Source organism: Spermophilus citellus (assembly GCF_964194105.1).
Source record: "Spermophilus citellus genome assembly, chromosome: 10".
Lineage (NCBI taxonomy): Eukaryota > Metazoa > Chordata > Mammalia > Rodentia > Sciuridae > Spermophilus > Spermophilus citellus.
In genome coordinates, this window is record NC_138197.1 from 66,365,515 (window position 1) to 66,378,824 (window position 13,310).

The 13,310-nt window shown below is 39.1% G+C and overlaps 1 protein-coding gene across 5 annotated transcripts in view; it reads right to left on the reverse strand.

The window, feature by feature from the left end:
• Positions 1–2,057: 2,057 nt before the first annotated feature.
• Positions 2,058–13,310, reverse strand: part of SLC38A1 (solute carrier family 38 member 1) — a 72,095-nt gene continuing 60,842 nt past the window's right edge. For 4 of the 5 annotated variants that reach the window (XM_081311720.1, XM_081311722.1, XM_081311721.1 and 1 more), the window contains 5 exons: positions 12,727–12,827; positions 10,673–10,791; positions 9,887–10,028; positions 9,677–9,774; positions 2,058–7,978 (listed from right to left, as the gene is read on the reverse strand). In XM_081311720.1, coding sequence (XP_081167846.1) covers positions 7,877–7,978; positions 9,677–9,774; positions 9,887–10,028; positions 10,673–10,791; positions 12,727–12,827 — 562 coding nt within the window. In that variant the 3' untranslated portion in view covers positions 2,058–7,876. Of the gene's footprint in view, positions 7,979–9,006; positions 9,154–9,676; positions 9,775–9,886; positions 10,029–10,672; positions 10,792–12,726; positions 12,828–13,310 lie in introns of all 5 variants that reach the window. The other variant, XR_014024243.1, reaches the window with a different exon arrangement.

Consider the following 13,310-nt stretch of genomic DNA (forward strand, 5'->3'; position numbering starts at 1 on the left):
AAAAGAAAAGATTACTGGATGTACTTTAAATGAAATATTAGGTGTCTTTTCTGGGTCATCTGATTGTACACAGGTCTCCTTCCCTCCCTCCCTCTCTTCCTTCCTTCCATCTCTCCTCTTCCTTTTCAGGCCTTTGAACTACTTTATAATCCTATACTTTATAGCAAACTGATAGAAATAGAGATTACTGTCTAGAGATACACATGAATTCTGTTGGAGATGCAGCTGATTTTCCTCTGTGGACAACTAGTTTTGCATCTATTAGCAAATTTGTTTCAGCATTCCTGATTGCTTCTATAATATATCTGTTCTTTGAATTCTCCTTTGAACCATTTTTTAAACACCTTGTTCCTTCATTAATAATAAGCTAAATAAAAAAGCTTGACACAATTATAATTTTTCATACTTGTAAAGAGTAGATCTATTACATGTCTTGTTTAAAATCTTAAATATATTTCGAGTTCTCTTTAGGGGCACTATAGAGATCTAGTTTTATTTTCTTCAAAAACTAGGCATGTTGTCCCCATTTATTAGGTAACCTTTATTTCCCCCATTGATTTAAAAGGCCACCTTTTTGGTATTATTTGGGTCATTTATGTGCATTCTATTTTGATCTATTTATTTCTATACTAGTACAAATCTGTTTTAAGTGCTATAGCTTTACAATACATTTTGATGATTTGGTAGGTTATTTTGATGTTCTACTGAACCTCCCAAGGAAGAGTAGATTGTTCTACAATTTTAGTCTAACCCTTTTCAGACCATATTAAACCAAGCAGAACACAATTATCAGTCTCAAAAATAAGCAAACAGGGCCTCTGAATTGCAAAGGTCTCACTAAGCCCATAGTTTGTTTCATAAGGAGAGGCAGGATAACCCTTACCCACCATGTATGTGTTCCATGGGGCAGAATAAAGGTGTACAGTATTGGCAGGCAGTCATGAAGTGACAGTGGAAGCAGCCAGAATGATCAAAAGATATGTAGAATTCAAACAAAATGCTCAGATTCTCAATAACCTTTTCAATGTGTGATTTTTTACCACTGCTTAGGTTTGAAAGTGATAATTACATACTTTGCCTTTGGGATTTTGATCAATTAAGAAGTAGACACAAGAGGCATGGAAGGATAAAAATATCAGCTTTATTCCCAATAAAGCTAGACTGGAGTATGTGACTTGGACTCTGTTCCTTGTTTCCACCTTGAGATGCACATGTGTGCTGATGGGCCCTGCCCCATGGGCTGTCATCATCTGAGCAGCCCAGGGAGAATCAAGGTGAGCCTCACACCCAGTTACACCAAGAAACGCCCAGCCTAGTCTTGCACTGACTGTGCTTACAAGAAGAATCTGTTCATCAGACCCTGACTGTGTTGGTCCTCTGAGAAAACTTCTCTGAGATCTTGGGATGAAACAGGTGATGGGAAGGAAAAGGCAAAACTCAGTGGTTTCTTCCCTCCTGGTTCCCAGGGAAACACAGGTGTTGGCAGAATATCCCATTTTATGGCAGCTGCAGTGTGGGTAGTGTTCCTTCTACAGCACAGGACAGAAATGAACATTCCTAAAGATGAACCTGAGTTAAAAAAGAAAACATTGTCTCCAAACTACTCTGAGTAGGAAGAATGTGACATACCTAATATGTGTCAGACCAAATGGGTTTCTATCAGAAGTTTTTTATTTTGATGGTGGAATGAGATGGTCATCATTTTACAAAGTTCATGTATGAAGACACGAATTGGTATGAATATACTTTGTATACAACCACAGATATGAACAATTGTGCTCTATATGTGTAATATGAATGGTAATGCTTTCCACTGTCATATGTAAATTAAAAATTAATTAATTAATTTTTTTAAAAGGTGGGAATCTTAAAATATAAGCTTCCATGATCAAAAACATTGAGGAATGCGCGCGCACACGCGCGCGTGCACACACACACACACACACACACACACACACAAACTTTTCTCCAGTGGTTCTAAGTAGGATAAATAATACTTAACTGCCCCCCATTTCAGCACTGCATCCCCAAAGAACCAAGACAAGACTTCTAAGTACTTTTAGTTCACATTTTTACTGTTTAAAAACTATGTTAACAGAGCAGTTATAGAACAGAACTCCTTACATTTCTTTATTTACACCACACCCTGAAAAAGAAAACAAAACTCTCTATTTGCTTAACTGTGAATAGCAAAGTTTTGTGATTCGTGACCCATCTGAAATTCATTTACAAGGTTTTTACATTAATAGAACAGTGGTGTGCTACACATACCGGACTCAGATGAAGTCTAAAATACACTGGACTCCAGAGAATGGATTACGAACCAACAATTAGGATTCAAGTGTTTTGGGGAAAAACACTTACATAAGAGACTATGTCGGCCTCAATACTAAAATAAAAAGCAAACATGCAACTTTCAAAACTTGATAAAATAACTTTTTTTTCCCTTCAAATTTGTGCTCATAGTTAATATTCAGTCCCCCTACCCATACTCTCCACACCAACATCCCAAAGTTTGGGAAATGTAGCAATTCAGTTTTGGAAAAACAAAAAACAAAAACATTCTCCTAACTCCTGTTTTCGTAAATACTGCATAGTGGCATCAATGTTAAACAGCAAAAGAATTTTATTAAGAAACAATCTGTCATTTGGGGTTTATCTATTTTTATATGACAATGATTGGGGTCTAAATATTCTTGTAGCTCAGAGAACTATCATTTAAACAAGTGATTTTAATACCAGCATAAAAAAATCAACACAGCTATTTCTCAGACATTTCTTTTTCTAAACAATTAAGTAAGGTTTTAGGTTCCAAGTTTATGCTGAGAGAATTATGATACCTGGGATAGAAAGTAAAATTGTTCTAATTCTCAAACAAAACCACTAATATCTATGAAAACATTTATTCTTTATATGCAGATACTAGTGACTTCTATTTCAGTGTGGATCAACAACTGCAAAAATATACAGCCTCCTATTTATTTACAATATATTTATATACAAATGAAGCATCCCTACAATAAGCCTCAGCTGCATAGATTCTTCCTTAAAAACACAAATTTGAGCCTGTATACAAATAGGCCCAGTTTCAGGGCCTTCCTCAGAGAAAACCCCAAAGGAGGATGTCTGCATCCTTGCAAATCTTACATTGTTTTCCAAGAACTCTCTTTTGATTCTGATATTTTTCAGTTGTTAGCCACCCCACCCCCAATTTGTACCTGAAAGCCTTATATCATTAGTAAAAATTCACTCTATTTCAGAGGAAGAATGTTCTGTTGCTAACAAAGTTTGAGATCTGCCATCCTTAAGGAAAACCATTTATGAGTACTGCTAAATGATGTCATCTGGATTGTTGTTTTGAAAGTTGCTGGACATTTGCTTGAGGGAGGGAATTAGTCTTAAAGCCTATGCCCTTCCTAAGCCCCAAGTCATTTAAACTGAAAAATGGAGGGAAGGTTTTTCTCCAAGGCACAAAATCAAATATCCAGTATTATCACCACCTTCTACCCACCCCAATTACTAGTGCCCTCCACTGCTGGGCTACACTGCAATGGAGCCAAATTGCTACTTTTCAGAGCAGTTTGTAGTTCCTTTAGCAGTGTAGACCTATCAGGAGAGAATTCACTTTATTTATTTTTGTCACATTGTGGATAGAACCCAGGGCCTTGTGCATGCTAGGCAAGTGCTCTACCACTGACTGCGAATTCACTTTAAAAGGAGGACAGGATCGATGCCCCCACGAACACACTCTGTGGCAAACTGACTTCTGACACAAATTCAGTATTTCCTCCAAGGTTACATTTACAAAAGGGATTTTCTTTTAATTTCCCTCAAAAAAAGAAAAAAGAAAAGAAAAAGGAAAAAAAAAAAAAGCCTTACTTTGATTTCTTCACAGCTATAAAAATGTCATCCTCACTGTGCCTTACCTGAAGTAACCCTAAGGGTAGTTTTGGAGTGTGCACCTGCACTGGTAATTCTGGAGGGAGGGGGCACAGCGGGTGACAGCAAGAGATTCCTTTGCTTTTCCTGCCATTGCAGAGTCACTGAGGTGCTTTCCTCCCCTCCCTGCCTGGGCTCCCATTTTTTTTGCCTGGAAACTATCTTCTGAAGTAGGACTCATGGAGAGAACTAATTAGTCCAGAGCGGTTCTTAAACTTGATGTGCATTAGCATCACCTGGAGGCCTTGTTCAGATTGCTGCCCCTTTCTGAGAGCGGCCAATTTCACTGTCTGAAGCCAGGCCTGGGAATGTGCATTCTAACAGGTTCATGCATGATGCTGATGCTGCTGGTCTGGGGGATGCACTTTGAGAACCACTAGCTTGGAGGCTTGAGTCCAGCTCCAGGAAGAAGTCTCTCTTGGCAGTAAGGGAGGTGTCCTCTAAGATGCTGAGGAATTTTACCACTGCCCTTTGCCTACCTCCACCCCCTAACTGATGTGTACCTTTCTTTCTTTTTTTTTTTTTCAACAGGGTGTATGTGAAAAGGAAAGTGGAGATTTTTTACCCTTCTTGTGGTTACTGGGCAATTAAACTGCAATCAAGAGCACTAAGGCTATTCCAAGTGTCATGTGCTGGCCTCCACCACACCCTGGCACATAGGAAAAGCTATGCAGCGATGTCCTTTTCTGTAGTGGGCTGGAAAGGAGGTGAACTATGGGAGCAAAAGAAGTCCAGCCTGAGACCCCGGATGAAAGAAAAGGCACCAGCTGAGGAACACTTACAATCCCCCGCCCCTGGAGGCCCCTCATCCTGCTTCCACTCCTCCTACCCCCAGGCTTTCTGGACTTTTTCTCCCTCTTATTTGCTGGAGACCATTATTCTGTCCAGCAGGTGATATGTGGCTGAGATGAACAGTCTAGATTCCACTAGCAACAGGCAGAGATGTTCTTGACAGCTCTGAACAAACACCCCCAGGAACCAATCGTATTTGGTGGCTTGGTTCCTTTTGCAGTCATATTAAATTATTCCATTTCAGCTAAACTATGGGTCTGATAATCATTTCTAGCTGGTCTGGGTGCCTAACCTGATTTCTAAAGGAAAATACATTCCAGGTTGCAAACAACCCACAAAGTTTCACAATATAAATTCCTTATAACTGGTGGCTACCTATGCCTAAAAAGAGTAGATTTTCTTCCTGGGCATGTTTTGTTACCCCCACTTCCAATAAGTGACATGAAGTAAATTAGGGATTTGTAGTATTCTGTGTTACCATAACCAGAGAACAGTTCTAAATCCACAGTATGAAACTGACACTGTTCACTAGTATAGAGATCCTATCTACCAAAGGAAAACGTGCTGCTTCCTCTGGCTAAGATACAGTATCTTTAGTCTACTAATTTAGCAGAAAAACATCTATAGCACTTGACTTGTGCTGCTTAAGTTCTACCTAACATCTGCAATACATCTTATTTTTTGGATACCAGTGCACTATTTTGAATAAGAATAGCAGTACACTTCATAGTGAATTCCATACAAGCCATATAATCAGTAATATTTGACAAATTACAGTAGGGTCTATAATAGTCAGTTAACAACCAACTAAACTTACAAAGAAAGGTTGAAAAATGTGAATAACAGACATCAACAATAATGTGCTTCCTCTAAATAAATATCTTAAATAACAAATTTCTTATACTGACACACAAAATCCAGAGATCCAAAGAATATCACTACACATCCCAGAATTAATAATTTTCTGAATTCACTTTGTGAATATAAAATGAACTGAGTAATGAAGAAAATAGAAAGATGCATAGTAGTATAGCTTGCAAACTAAATCATGTATTTTTTTTTTTAATGTAGGGTCATCCCATTCTCTGACTATTTCATTACTTGGTGAAATAGAAATGCTCAGTTTCTAGCATTGCTCATGTTAACATGGAAACCACTTCTGAAAAGGACAAGATGGCTGTGAACTTACTAGGTTAAGGTACTGGGATCTGGGTCAGGCAATCAAATCCAGTTGCCTGAACTCTGACTCCATATGGATGTCATTCTGTAGTATTACATTAAAAGCTATGATGGTGTAAAGCAGGAAATAACCTTTCATTCTCCTCCAAGAAGACTGTGACAGGTGCTTTGATGCCTGCCTTATCTACAGACATTAGTTTGTAAAAAAAAAAAAGGGGGGGGGGGACAGTTCCCTGTGACTGATTCTCAGTGACAGCAAAGTCCTTTGGGGAGTCAAGGTGGAAGGAACAGAAGCCAGAGCTAAGTGCCTGGAAACTCTGCCAACCATCTGTGGTTAGATTCTACTTATCTCCAGATAAGAAATCTGTGCTCGGTGAACTTACATGTTTAGAAAATGCAACCAGAATACATATAGATAAGGCATAAGCCCTGTTTCAAGAGACCAGCTCACAGAGCATGCACATTTCTTACCATTCATAAGACAGGGACATGCCAATCACAAGTGATGGGATGGCCCAGCTTTGGGGGTTGCTATCTGGGTGTCCTTTGTGTCCCCCATTCCTGTTCCAGCTACCTTGTCACAAGCTCTCTCATTTCATCTCTTCATAGTTTCTTTCCACTCCCTTTAGGGGAGGGACTGAGTAAGAGTTTGGGGCAACTCTATGCTGCACAAACCATGCTGAGATGAACAGTAATGAGAAGAGAGAGAGTGCGGACACCGAGGCCCTTGTCTTCCCTGTAGGGAAAAGGAAGGTGCACAGTGATTTCACCAAAGGTTCTTCACAAAGACTCTCTGAAAGCTTATTTTCAAGACTGGATGGAAAGTTAATGGAGAAGAAAGAGAAATGAGGCTTATTTGAGGTACAAAAATCTTGTATTTGTAATAACCTAGATTTATTATATAAAACAAGTCTATTAAAGACTCTCCTAAAGTACCCAATATAAAATAGGAATTACTTACCCTAGATCGTCCTTAGTTAGGGACACATTATTCTCTATGACAAAAAGCTGGTGGACATGACTAAATAAATGCTGCTGGGCTTATAAATTCAATAAAACATTTCCCTCACTTCAATGATACAGGTGTAGAGTTAAAGGCTATCTACATCAGAGGAGTATTTTCTTAGACATCTTGGACAATCTTTTTATGCCAGGTGCCAGGGGTCTCCCCCAGTAGAAGCTCACTTAGCCTAGAGGAACTCTGACCTAAGATTCTAAAAGAAAAAAAAAAAAACAAAAAACACTTCATTTGCAAGATTAGATAAATGTGTAGTTTAATATATTTATGAAGGTATTATTCCAACCTCTTCCTATCTGAGGACACTCACAAGGGAATATCTTTCATGGGAGCAGTATGTTGTACCTGCTAGGCCCTGATCTGAGCTGCCTCAAACAATGGGCGTGCTCAGATTAGGCAATGGCACGTACCCTATGACTCCCATATGATTAACTTGGTGTGCTATGTCAACCAAAATAGGCAAATTATTTACGAAAAACTGTTTTTTTCCTATAAAGCAAAATAAATATATACAATTCAAGATTCTTTTCTAAAAAGACCCAGATAGTGTGAGCTGAACATCAGTAGGAAAATTATCTCAGAACCTGGATATGTAATAAGTCAACACGATTGATGATCATGTTTTCAAAGTTCTAAGAGACTACAAAGCCACAAAAACAGAGTTAGGAGAATGGAAAATAACTGACTTGAAAAGTACTTTATAATATAAGTGCATGAAATTTGGGGATAGGGGGAAAGGTCCACCATTTCTAAAGAGATCCCAAATGTTGGAGGGGCACGAACTGTTACAGAAACAGGTCTCCAATTTGCAACCAAAGTGCTGTTCCATTTTAAGTATCTAGTACTTTTCTGTTGTTTCTGTGAACTTGCAAAAGAAGTGATGAGGAGTTGCTGATGTGTGGAGACTTGATGAGCAGCAGACCGGAATGCTTTCTTTTCCGGCTGGTCTCAGTGGCCTTCGTCACTACCGGATGAGCAGGCCCAATCATAGATGACCAAGGGGATGCTGACCAAGGAGAACAGCACCCCCAGGCCCAAAAAGAGGGCCGCCTGGAGCAATAAAAAGACATGGATTATTTTCAATGCCGTTGACCTTTTCCATATGCACCTGGGAAAAAAATAGAAAATTTTTCCCCTCTCCCTTTGTGTCCCCTTATAGTTGGAGTTTGTTACAACCATTGCTGAATGGTGAGAATCTACAATTGTGTGAATCTGATTCTGCAAGAATGGGAAAATAAGAAAAATAAGCTAAGCACAGCCGTCCTCTACATTCTATTCTTTAACTTCATGGTCACCTCAAATGTATCCAGTCTACAAATGACTGGGTATCCTTAGAGCTTTTTTCTCAAAGTAAAATTATAACTTAAAAAGAAAAAAAATCCAGATCATTGTGGTACTTGTTACCTACCAACCTAAATTATCACTGGCAGGCAGACCTTTCTGTTTGAAAAAATGGAACAAATATAAGCAAAAGCAAAGTAGATTTGATCAAGTGAGATCAGAAACAAGTGTCAAAAACTAAGTTACTTGGAGGGTTGATGAAGGCCACAGGTGGACAGGTTACTAAGTTCAGCATCTGGAGAACTGGTGATTATAAGTTGTTTGGCCTTGAGAAAAGTGAGTTTTGCAGGGGAAGATGAAGCCATATGAGAGCCAAGGGCTAGCCTGGGAACTTGGGGGTAGAAGAGGTAAGGGAAGGAGATGAGGCAAATGGTGGAGCTGACCTATCTAACTCCCAGTAGTCCCTACAAGGAGCCCTTGCCTAATGCTATTTGGTAGATGCAGTTTTATCATGGGAGTGTGAATGGAGAGGCCCAGAGAATTTACAGACAACAGGCCTTCACCATTTGCACCAATTCCATCTTAGGATATTTCATGATAGTGCCACAGTGAATTCTCCTTCCTCTCTATCCTTGGGTAGATCCTACAGGTAAAGGCCTAGAAGGATTTGGAGTTTATGGCTTCAGGGATAAACTAGATGCTCTACCAGCATCAATGATGTTTCTAAGTGCATAGGGATGGTCCCTCCTGCCTCTGGGTCTGTTGACTCAGGTAACATGTGCAATTACAGTGCTTACACTATCTGGGAGGGCAGCTGAGAAGCCTTCTTCGAGGCCAAGCAAAATGGTGCTCCAGAAGGGACTCATGTAGCAGCCACTTCACCCCTGCTTCCCTCACTGTCTCCAAGTGCACCACCTTCAAGATGCCCTTGAACTTCACCAGACCTGGAAACAAGAATCCCAATATAGAAAGGTAGTTTTTGAATCCAGGTCTGCTTGCTCCAAAGCATTTCTGTCAAGTCACAAAAAGGCTCTTTAAACTAATTCAGACATTTCATTCAAGTCACTGCCTATGCCCTGGGTTGTAGGAAGGAGTTAGTTATGTGACTAGAAATCATGCAGAAACAGAAGACTGCATCCAATCTTTGAGTCTCTCCACTTCATATCTCACTAAAGAGAGGCATCACACACCTATGGAGTCACAGGAGTAGAAACATCCATCTCCTGGCTAGCTGGATCAGAGTAAAAGCTAATGCACAATAAGAGTAAAAAATGGAAAAGATATTTTGAGGGAATGGAGAAGATATGATTTGAAATTTTACATATCCCCAAGGGGAAAACTATAGGGCTAATGCCTCCCTTCAAGGCTACTAAAAGTAGTTTAAGATGGTAGAGAGATGAACTATTTAGTTGCCAAATTCAAATGGAAAGCTAATCAGAAAATTAGAGTGGTTGGCAAGAGACATACCCAGATTCTTTGAGTGCCTTTATCTCCATCCTGGTTTGTGATTTTTAAATAAAGAGATGAAGGAAGAATGAAAATAAGCATATTAGCAGATGTAACTCCTGCAAAGAAAAAAAAAAAAAGAAGACAGCTTAGGATTGTTCTTATGCAATTTTAACTTTAAACAGCTGCAGTATGTTGTGGAATGATAGGTGGAAAGTCATAAAGCCATACCTACGACTCCAAAAATATCCTTCATGGAGGGTATGAAGATCACCAGCAAGTTGATGATAACCAAGAGTATGAAGGTAACCAAGACATGACGACATAAATTAAACTTTGTTTTCTTAGCCAGTTCAAATAAAGATGAACGAACCTGTAGGAAAAGAAAGTAAGGATTCTGTAAAGGCCTAGGCAGAACACTAAACTTCACATTTCTCAGTAGAATAACTGATTTATTGCTGCACAGGAATCTGTGGAATGTTTCATAATGCCTTGTGAATTTTGAGATAGCTTAACAGTTTTGGACGTATGGGGCTTGACTTCAACTGCCAAGTATTTGCATATATGAACAGTAAGAGTTTTCCTTTGGGGTGGGTAATTTCTTTGCTTTAGCTAAGATTTGAGTGTTCTCTTCTGGTCTTTCTACACCCTCTCATCATGTATGCCTGACATTCAACCATTCCACCTACAGAGGGCTGGGGCTGTAGCTCAGTGGTAGAGCGCTTGCCTAGCATGTGGTGAGGCACTGGGTTCGATCCTCAGCACCATATAAATCTAAGTAATAAATAAAATGAAGATATTGTGTCTATCTACAACTAAAAAAAAAAAGATTCCATCTACAGAGAGTACACTAGCTCACAGATCCCACTTACTGTCCCAAGAGCATGGAGCCTCTCAGGCTCTTTCAATGACTAGGGAAGTCACCTAGGCAGGCTTTTTCTGGAACAGGGTTCTGAAGGCAAAAAAGAAAGGCAAGACCCCACCTTTTCTCAGATGACACTGAGGCCTTTTACTCACTGTGAAAAATAACACCGGCACGGTGAGGATGACAGCAACAATGACAGCCAGCCGCACTGTCAGGATGAGAATGTCATCTTTGCTCTGGTACTTGTGAAGGAGGTCTGAATGCACATTGTCTAAAGGGAGGGAAAAGCAAGAGGGTTTTAGAAGGAGACAAAGGGTTATGCTGAGTGAGTTCTTGTGAACTACCAAGAATTTGTAAACCAAAGGGTAAAGAAATATCTGTTAAAACCATTTATAAAGTCGAAAAAAACAAAAAACACCCCTATCTGAGAGACATGTTCCAGCGTTCAGGTGTACCTTTAGCTGAAAAGAATGCAAAGCAATCACTAGAAGAAGGTGCATGGAGCAGGGCTGCTTCACTGAAACTAATTAACCTGCATGGCTGAGGCACAAGCCCCTCCAAATCTACAGACTCCCCTGACTGAGAGCTACTCTCCAAGCTACAACAACTAGCTGCAGTCTTCCTAGGGGGCTGCAGACCACGAGAGCTTTTTTCCTTCACCCTCCACTCTTGCAACTCAACCTCCAGTGGCCAAGGAGCAGAGGTACCAACCTAACCTCACCATCCTCACGACCACTGAGAAAGAATGCTTCTCCTCCACAAATTTTTTTTTGTTAAGAGGAGGAAAAAAAAAAAGCATACAGTTGATGTACTACTTTGAATTTCTCTCAGCTCCAAATTCCAGAAAGTGTTATTTCAAAGACTACCAATGCTGGGAAAGCAGTCAAAGAACAGCATGGAAATGCTCATTCTTTTGATAAGAAATCATGTTCCCTCATGTCTCCTTTCAAAAGCTTCTCATTGAACCAATCTCAAGATTCTGGGCCTGAAGTTCAAATTCTAACCTGTACCATAGAGCTTGTCTCAATCTGGAAAAGGACCAAAGGTTATTAAAAAAAAAAAAAAAAAACCAACTCATTAGTTCTCATTTTCTTGATTCAGAATTCATAATCACTTAAAAATAGCTCATCTTTTTTCTTTCTTCTAAGAGTATAAAAGGGTTCAGTATTCTATTATATGTTAAAAAAATGGATTTACAAAGAAAAATCAGAGCTTGAAGAAGGTAACAGTGAGACTGTTCAATTAACATTACTTCTCCCTCTCTCCCTCCCTCCACCCACCCTAGTCCTATGACTCTGTGGGAACTGCAGAAACACCATTTTTATGCAAAATTAAATGTGCTAGTTATGGAGTCGTAGATAATGCTATTCTCTATAGCTTGTGAAATGGTAATAATACAACTGTATAATCAGAATAGCCTTTCTCTCCAAGCTAAATTAATCTTTAAATGTATTTAAATTTTGAGGCAATTTTTTATGGAAAAGAAAAATGCCCTAAAGAAATATAACTTAATAGAGATAATTGTGAAAATATGCCACTGAAACATGATAAACAAAGATGCAGGATAATTTGAGTAGGAGAGATTAAGTAGCAAAAGCAGGTAAGCTATTTAAAAGGATCAATACAAGTTACAAATAAAACCTTGCTTTCTTTTTCAGATTTCATTTCATTTAACTTTCTATGTCACTCCTTCTGGTCTTTGCAAGGCCCCAACTTCCGGTAAACACTTAGCGTTTTATTTTTAATTAATGTAGAGTGTCATGAGTGTGGCACTCTCCTTTTCCTCACTTCCAGCATCTGTCTCTGTCTTTTCTATTAATGGAGTCTGACCCAATTTTCAGTGTCAATTAGGAAAGTCTTCTGTGATGTAGTTTCAAACTTTCCTAAGACGGCATGCTTCTAAAATGCAATTTCTTATACTCTGGCTTCTCTTCAGATCGTATAAATCTTTCGCCTTTTACTGAAATGCAATTTCTTTTAAGGACACTATGAGAAGAAAACAACTACAGAATATTGTTTTAGTGATGATCCTATTTTGCAATCTACATAAACATGTAAAAGAAACCATCACCATTTTATGTGAAAACAGTAAAACCAATGAAAAGCTAACTTGGTTGCCCTGTTTGGTCTCCGTGTCATTTTGTTATTGATTTTAACTAATTTATTTGTACATACCTGTAAGTATGCATCGACAGAGATTACTTACCATAGAATGTCAAGTAGCCAAAAATGGCAGTCAAGAAGTACATAACAAACATGGCGAAAAAGGAGATATTTGAAACCATCTGCATTTTTTTCTGTGATCGACTAAAAACAAAGATAAATGAATTTGAAAATTAAAAAAATGTATTACTGAACTGAAGTGCGGGGGCTAACACTGAGGAACATACTCATTTAACTTTACTTCCATCAAGTTGGGGCAGATCTGGTCAGCTAGAAACCCCCAGCAATTATGCCAGTTTAAAATAACTACCTTTAATACCAAATGGATGTTGTGAGGGAGTGATCCATGAACTACACTCCCTTGAGTGTTCTTCCCCATGCTTTTAAAAGAATATCAAGTTCTCATCTGAAGGCCAGACAGTACTTTTTAATATTTGTGTTTATTATCTCCACACTGACTGGGCAAAGGAAAAAAAAAAGGCAGAAAAAATTCAAGTGCTCTTTCTCCCAGCTGCAGAGATCAGTGGCAGAGCTAGAACTTGACCTCAGGAGTTGTGTCTTGAAGGCTGCTGTGTGGGCTCTGGTTGGCCCATCAAGTACCCCAGGGATGCACCTGGAAGTCTGTGT